Here is a 12,626-nt window from a genome sequence, read left to right as displayed (position 1 = left end):
AAATTTTTTCCTAATTTGATTTTTCTAGTTTATAATAGAGTGATACTATATTGTAGCCAATTTAGTCCAAAAGACATAAGTTTGATTATACTGAAATTAAAGTAGTGCATTAGATAAGGAGACGAGCCGGAGAGTCAAAATAAAAGAATGAGGAGATAAAAAGTTAAAGAAAGCAAATAAATAAGAAAATTTTGTGGTTAAAAACTTGATGTGACTATCCTATTATGTCAAGTGGGTCACATGACATATAGGATTGGGTTTATCTTGGTGCTTAATTTATTATATTTATATAGATAGAGATATATAAATATGAAAGATGTAATCAATCAAAACATAAAAATGAAGATTAAAACAATTTTTGTGCGATTATGTTGGAAAATACAACCTTGCTGAGTAACATTTTTACTCTAGCTTATTCAATTGATGCTGTACCTAGACAGGCTCAAACAAGCTAATCATTTTCAATTATTGAAGAAGATTTCTGCCAACGGGCAAAGAGACTGTTGACACCTTTCGTGGTCACCATCACCTCTGGCGCTTAGTCCTCATTTGAGAATAAGAACAATATTGGGCTTCTAACTGAATGATGATCAGAGTCCCATTTCAAATGTCCCTGAACAAATGCCCCATTGTTTTCGTTGCTTGTTTTGGTAAATGTCACTGCGTATGTTGCTTTCTCTTTTGCCTTTGTGAAAACAATCTTAGATGGCATAATTTTAATGTCTACTCCGGGTGGTGGTGCAACTGAAACAGTGTAAGATGAGGTAGCTGGGCCAACGTTGGTGATTGTTCTGGTATATGTCTGAGTTTTAGGACCAAACATGATAGAGAATGAAGGATAATTCAGTTGTGCTTCGGGTATGCTCTGCACTTCTGAGCACTTGACCTTGCGCTGCGCAAGATATGTGATGTCTCTGTCAGTGTAACCCAAACCACACAAATAAGGAATGTAATCATCAGGCTGGATATCATAGACAAGCCCTGGATCACTGGCTCTTGATGGGTTAACATGGCCTGCTCCAGTGGCCAAGATATCAGCAGGAAGAAGCCTTTCATCAACAATTGGCTGGCCGCCGAGGTTTACTAAATCACCAGTAGTCATAATAGCAGATTTGATAGCAGCAGGTGACCAGTCGGGGTGAGCACTTTTCAGCAAAGCAGCAATGCCACTAAGATGAGGACAAGACATTGAGGTGCCTGAGATCATGTTAAATGTTGCTTTGGTATTCGTTTTGTTCTCCACTGAAACTGGCCATGCTGCTAGAATGCTCACACCAGGACCTATGATGTCTGGTTTTAAGATGCCAGGGCTTGCCAGGCTTGGGCCTCTAGAGGAGAAGGAACTAACCATTGGAGCAGTTTTTACTCCAATAACAGTGCCTTCAAACAATAACATTACTGTTGGTGACGCTGTTGAGTTTACATAGGTTTTGATGCTCACCCCATTTGTGTAGCTCACATGTGATGCAGGAAGGACATGAGCATCAGCTAAGGTGCTATAACCATCAAACTCCTCATTAGCAAGAATCATGCCAATGCCACCAGCGTCCTTCACTACTTGCCCTTTCTCAACTCTTCCTACGAGCCCACCTCTATCACACAGCACTATCTTGCCTTTGACATCAAAATTTTCCAATGATCCGGGTGCACATACTGCTGATGATTGGTTTCCATCTTTGCCTGGATAAACAAGAGGCCAAAAGTTTTGGGTGGAAAGTTGTGGCTGGAAGAGTGATTCACCAAAAAATTTTTCATTATTTCCAAGTTTCACAGTTGCTCTTATGCTTCTATCAATGGTGCTTGCTCCGACAGTGAGAATCCATGGGGCCTCATTTGATAAAGAAAAATTACCTGGACCAGAATTCCCAGCTGAACAACTCACAAAAACTCCATTTTGAATAGCTCCAAATGCACCCACAGCAATGCCATCTGCAGTAAAAGGAGCTGAACGGCCACCAAGAGAAAGAGAAAGCACATCAACACCCTCCTCAACGGCGGTATCCATTGCAGCCAATATGTCACTTTCAGAGCAGCCAAAGTCAGAACAGACTTTGTAAATGGCCAAGTGAGCCAAAGGTGCCATTCCAACTGCTGTGCCATTGGCATTACCAAAAACATTGGCAGCACTTACAAAACTGCCTGCTGCTGTGCTGGCAGTGTGGGTGCCATGCCCTACATCATCAATGGGTCCAACAGGTTTTAAGGGATGCTCAAAACTTTGGAAAGTTCTTGCACCGATGAGTTTGTTGTTGCATTCAGTTCCATTGAATTCACATTTTCCTTTCCACTTAGCTGGTGGAGGAGGCATTCCTTCATCACTAAATGAAGGGTGATCTGGTGATATTCCAGTGTCCAAAACTCCAACTATCACTCCCTTACCATAATTTGAGTTTCTCCATAGTCCTAAATTTTGGTACAAACCCAAGAAGTTGGGACTATGAGTCGTATGGAGGGGCAATATTTTTTGGGGTCGGGCTAACACAAGACCGCCTTTCTCTTCCATGGCTTTTGCTTCATCAGCTGTCAGCTTTGCAGCAAACCCACTCACCACATTTCGATAGGAATATATGATGCGTCTTTGCTGGTTTGAGATACTAGCTGGCAAAAATGACTGGTACCAGCTGTGTAAATCATGAGATTGTTCTGAAACTCCACCTTCTGGCTTTGTTACAAATATAATGTAAGTTTCTAAGTTGCTTTCCTCATTGTCATCGATAATTTTCTCACTCACTGCCCCCTTGATTGCTTGAGGGAAACTCAACAAGGAAGTAAGACTAACAATAAAGATAACCAAAGTGGCTGGAAGCAGTTTAGGCCTCTTGTTCTCCATGGTGGTACAGAAACTTAAGAATGTTAACACTGTGAGTCAATACCAACCCCATTGAGGTATTTATGATCGAATGTGCAAGGAGAGAGAGAGAGAGAGAGAGAGAGAGAGAGAGAGAGAGTAGGTTGTGTTGTTATGAACAAAGCTCATTGTTTCTAGCCGCAAGGGCTGTCAATGGAGCCATGCTAGGGCTTATTTGTCAGACTGCTAGTTTGGGGATATTTTCAAGAGCTTAAAATTTGGAATTTTGCATTTCAACTTGGTGCAGCCTGCTGGTCTGTGTTGTTAAAAACAAGGTGGTGATAAATTTAATGCAATCCGGGGCGCTTTTTTTTTTTTTTTTTTTTTGAAAATCTTGACGCTACTCTAATGCCTACTTCTTTATGATTCTATTATTTAATTTACTTTTCGTTGTCCTCTATTATCCAATTTCTAGGGCAACTCAATCCCTGGGTTGCATATTTTTGGATACAAGACAATAATATGTGCATTGTGCTTTATTTTTTCGACAAAAGTTTTTACAATTGGAGATATGTGGTTGATTCTAATTCTATGCTCATTCTTGTAAACAAGAACTTTTTGTTTCCCATTAGACATATCTTATATTTTCTGCTGATTTAATTCTGAGTTCTGCTCTATTCAAATTAACATCAGCAAAATTTTTTTTTCAATCCATGTCTGCAATTTGCTGATTTCAAATTGATGCATGATTCCGCAAGTACACGGGTCATATCAAGTAATAGAGTGACAAGTAAAGTATCGTTTCTACGAAAATTTGCCGTTTGAGTACCAAACTATGAATAGAGCGATTATTTGGGCTAATGATTGATGAATAAATGGTAAATGTAAATGAGCAAATTAAATTGATGAATCTAATTGGAATGGGTAAAGAGTAAGCAAATAAATTTTAAATCTAGATGCTATTGAACTAAATTAATAACAGATAATTTAAATCAAAATCTAATTATGATAAAAATGATTCTAGAGTTGGGGGTTTATGCATAAATTAATTGAGATTTGTCTTGGGTATTCCAATTTTAAGGAAAAATAGAGTTTGAAGGTAATTAATTCCAAATTTCTTTGATATCTTTTTTAAGTAAACCAAAGTGTGTTCTAAAATAATCAAACCTACTTTTGTAAGATATTTTATTACTTTAAAACCCATTAAGTTTTGTAACCAATCATTAATTCCTCTTAAAACCCTAGTTTATTTCTAAATCTAGATAATTTTAAGTTTCAATCCTTGATTATCTATCAATGACCTTCACCTTTCGGTCCTTCAATCAAAGATTAACACAATACCCAATGGGCACCAATATTAGGCAAGTAAATCTAGCACACAAGGAAGGAATCAAAACTCATATTTATATAAAATATGGAAATAACCAGTCTAAATCCACAAATTAATCTAAAACATATTTTCCAACTCTAAAATCTAGAGAGTTTACTCACTCATGTTGGTATTTACAAGAGAAATTGATGGAAAAGTAAAGAAAAACATGATAAGATGACTAAAAATAGAAAAACTCAAGTAGAAGAACTCAAAACTCTGATTTCTGGAGCTTCCAGAGATGGTTGTAGTAGCTCCTCTTCCTCAGAATTAATGGCATCCTCCTTCCTTTCTCTCTCTGTAATTTTTCTTTTCTTTTGTTTCTTATTATTTCCTCTTATGGCAAAAACTAAAAAATGATGCTTTTATATGGTCCCAAAAGTTGCCCTAAAAATAGATAAGAGCTAAGAGTAGATAGAAAATGAGGTGTAGAAATATCAAAGTCAACAGAGTCATTTATGTTTTAGGCAATCTACTTAGGGTAAGCAGCTTCTTCAGTAATTTTCGGCCTGTTGTTGCATTGTCTGCTTAAGGTTAAGCAGACCCTCAGCAAATCTTGGTAGGTTTAAAACAAAATGAGTTTTTCTGCTCATGCTTGACTTTCAACTTGACCTGTGTTTTACCTTAAGCACTGCTGCTTACCCTAAGCAGGATCTTAAGCAATTCTCAACAGGTTTTGGGATGAAAGCTTAAATATGTAGGATTTAAGCTGTGCTTGACTTGCGATTTAAGGTTAAGCAATATGACATACCCTGAGCAGCATCATAAGCAAAGTCTCAAGCAAATTTCAACTAACTTGATCTTTCAAGGCTTGATTTCTTTAACTTTTCTCCATGTTTAGAAAACTCTAAATTTCTTCAAATCGCTTTCTAATGCACTCATTGACCCTCAATTTGCCACAAAAACCTATTAAAAATAACAAAATTATAAAAATCAAATATAAAGTAACTAAAGTTAACAAATAAGCTAAAATAAAGCTAAAAACATAAAATATACTAAAATATAAGGGCGAAATGGATGCAAAACTATCCTAAAATGCCTATATAAAATGAGTGCAACAAATTTCCCCAAAACTCAAACCTTTGCTTATCCTCAAGCAAATAAAAAACAATTAATGCAATTGGGGTACCTTCCCTTAAATTCATGAAAATTTCTTATCCAAGCTCTTAAGCTTACATTTAGCCACTAACAAACCATATACCCACTTTCAAGGTACAAAGAATTCAATCCTTACCAAAGTTATCACCACTTAGCCTTGGGTCAATTATCCATATCATTAAGCCCAAACCAATCAATCACAAAGAAAAAATAATCATACCTAAATAAACTCTAGAGCAATCCATAAACTAAAGTGTCTCAAGTAATGACGGAAGTAAATGAATGGATGAATGATATCCCAATCCCATAGGCAATTCTCCTATTCTAATCTCCACTAATATTGCAAAAACCATCAAAAGATCAAAAGGACTTTCAAGGGTTGTAATGGGGCTAAGGGGGTAATAATGTGGCTAATAAGGAAAGGATAAAGTTAACAAAGTATGAGAATAATCAAATTATTAAAAAATCAAGAAACACAACTCCTTTTTTTTTTATCAAATGGAAGAAGGAACTTTACAACTATTTATCAATGCTATCATATAATTTGAAAGCTTTTAAAGGGACTACATAAATAACATTGACTTTGAATTACAATTGTACCTTCTAATTCACCCCCAAACTCATTTCTTTGTGTGCTTGGGTGGTGGATTACTTTACATACTATAGTTGAATTTGTTAGTTTTTTTTACTTTAGTCACTTCTCCTAACAAATTATTATATATTTTTTCTTCTTGTTTTTAATCAATTATTATATATATATATATATTCAGTGTATCTATCACTCAAAGAATTATTCTGATGGAGGGTAGGTAAGTGTTTGAGTTTATGGCTAGGCATTAATGTGGGTTCCAAAGAAATAAAAGGGATAAATGTAGGCTCAAATTGGTTACAAAGGGAAATTTAAAAGTGAGGTTGGCTATGGGTTTAAAAGTTTAAAATTCAAAGAATGCCTAGATCATTTCTTTTTCAAGTGCATGCTATGATTTCGCCTTGAAAGGTTTAGGAGGATTGTTCTAGGATTGGTGAGACATCAATTAGCTACTTCTTACCTTAGAGTTTTCTTTAGGCACTCAAACTCAATGCAATTGATTGGGTAGCCCTTGGCTAAGAAGATGTAAACTAAGACAAGGATCTAATAACTTTGCACCTGTCCAGAACTTTCAATCCATCAAACATTTTTAAAAGTAAGCTCAATTGCTCTTCAAAGTAATTCTCAATCCTCTGTGGATAAGGTAAAATTTATTTTTATGATATACATGATTCTAAAATGAATGCACAACTCAAATTAAAGCTAAGTGTAATTTATATGAAAACTATAAGCAAGTGTATGTGTATAGTTATGTGTGGTATAAGTATAAGTGTATGGATTAACTATGTATGAATGAATGAAATGTAATAAATGAATGAATGAAAATGCTTAAAAAAATTTAAAAAATTTTGCAAAAATTTTGCCTTCACCCCCAAACTAAAATGAGACATTGTCCTCAATGTCTAAAATGAATGTAAAGATGGGCAAAATTGTGTGAGCTAATCAATTAATGAAATATATACAATTGGGAATTAGATCAATATATGCTCAATAATTTCAAAATTGAGCTCAAAATAATATTAACAATAAAGCTTTAGAGAGAAAAATATGAAAAAGTATCCCAAATATGTGAATTTACAGTGCTTAAGAAGGTGCTTAAAATGTTGCTTAACTTGTTGCTTAGGGTTAAGCAAGGTTTGCATAAGGCTAAGCAAGATCGTAAGCACTAGGAACATGCTAAAAATATAAAGAACTGCTAGTGATCCAGTGCCTCATGATGAAATTAAACATATTTGACTGAAGGTAAACTGTATTACTGATTAATATCAATAAAATTAGAACTGAATAAAAGATAAAGTGCAAGAATAATGTGCAAAAAGATGAAAAAGTATAATGAAATAAGATCTAATAGTGAAATTAAGAATCAAACCAAAGAACATGGATAAAAGAACTATATTCAAAACTGCAAAAGAATATTAGAAAATAAAGTAAGATAAAAAAAAGCTAAAGGAAATATATAAATTGCAAGCACAGTTAGAAAATAAAATAAACTACAATTGTTACCAAAGTTTAAAATTCAAATATCAAATTACAAAAGTAAACCCAAGACATAAACTAAAACTGAAATAAACTAAACTAAAGAAACTATTGCTGTTGATGTTGCTGTTAAGGCTTTGCTGCTACTGATGGGTCTGCAGGTGGCACAGGGGTTGCTGCATCAGGTTCTGTGGGATCTTCATGGTGATCTGAAGCTTCAGAGGCAGTCTCCAAGTTTTCTATGAGGTCCTTCATTTACTGGAGCATGTCTTGGTCCCAATGATATAAATAGTTGAAAGATTAGGCCAATTTGTTGCAGAGCTCCAACATTTGAATTTCCTGCTGCTTTTGCTTCTTTTTAAGAGATGAAAATCTCTTTTTATGCCTCTTTTCTAGCTTCTTCTACTGTTTGACCTACTGCTGACCCAGAACATCAATTTTAACTTCTAACCCCTTCAAGGTTTTAAGAATTTCTATGGTTTCAAATGGAGGAACAGATGGTTGGGCAGTGAAGCTGGCTACTTTGGATTCTAAGGATCTTAAAAGGGACATAATTTCTAATGGAATCTGCTATTCAGTAGCTATTTGAGGTGCCTACATAGGTTCTGCTGGTGCATAAGCACTGGGTGCTGCATAACCATTAGAATCACCATACTGCTATAATAATACATAAGTGTGCCCTTTCTTCTCACAAAGATTCATGTGAAGCAACATTGTGCTGTCTAAAAATGACTCACCAGAAACTGGCATAAGCTTATATAAACTAGCATCAAAACCAAAGGAATTGGCTATGGAAGTTATATAACCTCCAAAAACTATGCTACCTGTGGTGTGACTTGTGACAGTTTGGTGCTAATGAGTAGTTAAGAAGTAAGCTGAGCAAACTGGCTTTCTCTCCTTCATACACCATAAGAAAAATAAGTCTCCAACACCCACAACGCTATTACTGTGCCTCTAGCTAAGACAGTGTAAGAGATAAATCTATGTAGATATTTCAACACAGGATCCACCATCCTAGTTGCCTTTGCTATCCTTTGCCTATAGTATCCTCCATAAGGAGCAATTTCCTTCCAGAACTTAATAGGAACATAGATGGTTTTTTGCCACTTAATGCTCTTATATCCAGCAAATTAAAAACCAAAGATTGCACTCATTGAGTCCATATCTAACTCTCTAACAATACCAGCACATCTAAAGTAGATTACATCTCTATGGCCAGGGACAGTAGGTTTGAAATTCAACCTTAGGGAACTCAAAAACTCCAAATTCAATTCTTTATACACTGGTTCCCTAATCCTAGCAAACTCAGTCCAATTGACAACATCTAAATAAGCAAACACAGAATCATAAATTCCTAATTCTCTTAAAATTTGCTCATCCATATATTTATTTGCTGCAATGGGCTTGGAGGCTAAAATCTCATATGCATTTTTCATATCTATGTTTTTGAAAGCCCAAGGTAATGGAGAAATTACCTCCTCTATGCCATCGACAGATGCTGAAGGTGCTGCTGAAACGCTGGCAGGCTGAGAAGATGTCAAGGGTGACTGAAATGTAAGAATTGGAGCAACTAGTGATGGAATTGATGATGGTGACCTTGTTCTTTTACTAACTGGCTCTAAGGAAACCCTAGATGAAGATTGTAAATCCATGGGAATAGGGGATGACCCTTTTCTTTTCACAACAGAGGCTTTCTTGGTTTTACCTGCAACCATTTTGGTTTTGGTTTTAGGTTTGGCTTGAGTTACCGCAGGTTCAGGCATTGGTTCTTGAACTTGGGTTTCGATAGTGGGTGTCTCAATAGGGGTTTCGATGGCAGGGGCTAGGATAGGGGTTTCAATGGCGACTTCATGTTGTGGTGTGAGAGGTGTCGGCGGGATGAGAGAGGGTGTTTGGTTTTAGGGTAGTGGTGGTGAAGGTGGTGGTGGCAATTATGGTGGCGGTGGTGGGCTTGGTGGTGGTTGTGGTGGTGGTGGCGAACTTGGACTGGGGGTAGGGTTTGCTCTAGCAGAAGGTGAAGGAGTGGCCATTTTCAATTTAGCAAACTTTTTGGATTTTTGGGGTTTGTGGGTAGACCAAATCTTGGTTCTCATCATTTAATAAGTAGAAATAATCTCTTTAACTTCCCAAGAAAAGCCTGAAGAGATGGTGGAGGGAGTAGTAGTGTGCTTTGATTTTTCGGGAGAGATAATGGGATAAAAGTGGCTAAAGTTTAGGACTTTTAAAATTTAGGGCAAACACTGGTGGCTCAAGGTAATGCTTGAGGTTAAGTGTGGATTGCATAGGGTACAACTTAGGGTAAGCACGTAGCAATTGCTAAACTAAAGAGTCTGGAAATGCTTAGGGTCAGACATGAATTTGCTGAGGGTTAAACAGGATTTGCATAGGGTACAGCTTAAGGTAAGCAACATCATCAGCAAATTTCGACAGGTTTTGGGAAAATTTGTGATTTCACTTACCAAAAATAGTCTAAATACTATGGAATGCTATCATCACCCTTAGCAATTGCCAAATACACATAAACACCATAAAATTGACGAATTTAAGCTCATCGTCTCTCAAAAACTTATCAAGTATAGTACAAACATATGGGAATCGAGAGATAAATAGCTCAAATTAGGCACAAATTGTGATTACCCTTGCAAACTTAATGAAATGGACTTATTCCTAAGCTTATACCTAAAACACATTCTCAACAGCATTTGAGATAAATTCTAAGCATTCAAAAATTGCAGGAAAGACATAGAGATTGACTTCTTAAGCAACATGAACAGTAACATGAACAGTAACATAAACAATAACTTAAAAAAAATTATGCAAATGCTAACAATCTATAAAAACTATATATACACTAAAAAGTAAAACTCAACAAACACTATTTTGCACTTCAATAAAATTCACATCAGTCCTAAATATCTGTAATGCCCTCACTGTAGGTAGTCCGTACATTATACTGCTCCAATGATTAATGTCTATTTGGACAGCCAGAATGTCTGGAACTACACTTAAACTAGAGTGAGGATGCATAAATTGATGGAATAAATGTTAAGAAAATATGAGAAAAATTAAGAGAAAATAAAAGAAATGAAATTCAACTAGGTTAAATGAGCTGAGTTTCCAGCGATGGGTGACCGTATCGGGAAGTCACTATGTAGACAATTGCTGACAGTTGATGTTAGCTGTGAAATAGCTTCCGCAAGTACACGGGTCACAATATTATAGTTTTAAAAATATCGTTCTCACAGGGAATTGTGCTTAAATTGGAATTAAAGGAATAAGCTAATTAGAATGGTAAAATTTAAATATATTAAAAATGAAATTTAAAATTAAAATTGGTATTTAAGAAATTTAAGATAAATCAAACAATTAATTAAATTAATTAAACTAGATTACCAAAATTTAAATTGAAAATGCTAATTATGAAATTGAGAGGAATTAAATCTAAATTCAATAAAAATTAAAGTGATTCTAGAGATAGAGTTTTCAATATTGTTTGCATGTGGTTTATCCTCAATTTAGCCAAACACATAAAATTATAATTTTGAGGAAAATCAATTCTTAGTTCTTTGAAACCTTTTTCAAGCATTTCAAAGTTAGTATTCATAAAATCAAACCCTGTTTTCATGGTATTTCAAACTTGACAAAAACCCAATTAAAGTTCTAATTGATTTTGAAAGTTCCCTTAATCCTCTTAACTTATCTCTAACACCATGAAAAATAAGTTTATTACAAGATTATCTATCCCAAACATTCAATTTTTAGTCCATCTGTCAATGATTAAAACTTAACTTAATGAGGGTCCATTCATCAAGCAAGGCAACAAGCTCACAAGCAATAAATCAAAATGCAACAAATCTCATTTAAATGACTAAATCAGTTTAAAGACCACAAGACAAAGCAATATTTACAAACCCATCTCTAGAATCTCAAAGATCTACTCACAAATCATGGTTTCAAGACAATCCCAAGTATAAAAATGAAGAAATAGTGAAAATCTAAGCTAAGGGAAAGAAAAACCCAGTAAAATGATGAAGAATCTGCTACTGGAGTGTTGCAAAAAACGTCTTTTGCTTCTGCTGCTGCTGCAAAATGATCTTACGTGCTCCTCCTTCTCTCTCTCTTTTTTGCAAAATCTCCTTCTCTTTCTCCTTTTTGGAAAGAAAGAGAAAAAGAAGTTTTTATATAGTTCAGAGGTCTGCCCTAGAATGGGTAAAAAGGCAGAAGATTCTGGAGAAAGTGATGTATTAAATCAGAGGGACGAAAGTGCCACGTCAGCCATTTTCATTAAAACGACACAAGCTGAATCGGTTGTGTTGCTCCTTGTGTCGCAGGTTGTGTAACTTTCTGCCCAGAAAAACTTTATATCTGACAATGACATAACCTGTGACACATGCTATGTCATATGTTGTGCAACTTTCTGTTTCTTTAACTCAACTTCAAAATTTTGCAATTTAACTCTAATTTCTTCCAAATGGCTGCTCTGATCAAAATAAACCAAAATTCTCCAAATTTAACCTACAAAATAAATAAATTCTAAAAATTAAACTAAGAAGTATAAAAAGGCAAAATTGACTAAATATATGCTAATATCTATAGTAATAGAATAAATTATGTGCAAAAATTATACCTAAATGATGATATAAAATGCATGCATCAGACAGTTGCTGATCCCAGACCCACGAGGAACCCTAGGAAATAACTTTTGGGACTTAATTAAAGATTTACTGAGGTATAAATGATATTAAAAATATCACAGAAAATTTAAGAAAATTTATTAATCGGTAGAGACAAAAATAACCTGACAAGCATAACGAAAGGCATCTTGATCATTTCAACCTTAGAGTTGAATTTTGACCTAAATGTCAATTAAAATTGAGAAAGATAAAAATACATAAAATGAATTAAAAATCACAAAATATGCAATGGGAAATGAGAAAAAGAAAAAGAAAAAAGAAAGAAAATCAAATATATGTGAGTTATTATTAAGTATGATGTATAATGACATCATTTAAATTATTCAACCAATGGTAAATTAACCACTATAAAAGAGAATAAGAAGACACTTAAAGGAATTAAAAATTCAACCACTTAAGTCATCTTCTTCCTCTTGCTCTCTCTTGGCCGGCCACCATAGTTGTTTTCTTCCACCATTTTTATCAAGCTTTAAGCTTGAATCTCTCTTCATCCACTCACCAAAACCTATAGTCCCCTTCAATAAAAATTATCCCACACCTTGGGAAGTCTATTGGTAGCCAAAAAAGAAAAGGTTGATGAAGTTTTGGCAACTTGAAGAGTTGTCCATTAAA

General features: G+C 35.0%; 2 protein-coding genes across 2 annotated transcripts in view; one reads left to right on the top strand and one right to left on the bottom strand.

Moving 5' to 3' along the window:
• Window positions 1–485: 485 nt before the first annotated feature.
• LOC110644924 (subtilisin-like protease) lies at window positions 486–2,830 on the bottom strand. Its single transcript, XM_058154176.1, has one exon. The coding sequence runs from the start codon at window positions 2,828–2,830 to the stop codon at window positions 539–541; it is 2,292 nt and encodes a 763-aa protein (XP_058010159.1). The 3' UTR covers window positions 486–538.
• Window positions 2,831–9,132: 6,302 nt separating this feature from the next.
• The window catches only part of LOC131182856 (glycine-rich cell wall structural protein 1.8-like), a 38,866-nt gene continuing 35,372 nt past the window's right edge, over window positions 9,133–12,626 (top strand). The window contains exons 1-2 of the mRNA XM_058152200.1: window positions 9,133–9,180; window positions 9,223–9,334. Coding sequence (XP_058008183.1) covers window positions 9,133–9,180; window positions 9,223–9,334 — 160 coding nt within the window. The remainder of the gene's footprint in view (window positions 9,181–9,222; window positions 9,335–12,626) is intronic.

The sequence above is a fragment of the Hevea brasiliensis genome, chromosome 9 (genome assembly GCF_030052815.1).
Source record: "Hevea brasiliensis isolate MT/VB/25A 57/8 chromosome 9, ASM3005281v1, whole genome shotgun sequence".
Lineage (NCBI taxonomy): Eukaryota > Viridiplantae > Streptophyta > Magnoliopsida > Malpighiales > Euphorbiaceae > Hevea > Hevea brasiliensis.
This window is presented reverse-complemented; position numbering and strand designations above follow the sequence as displayed.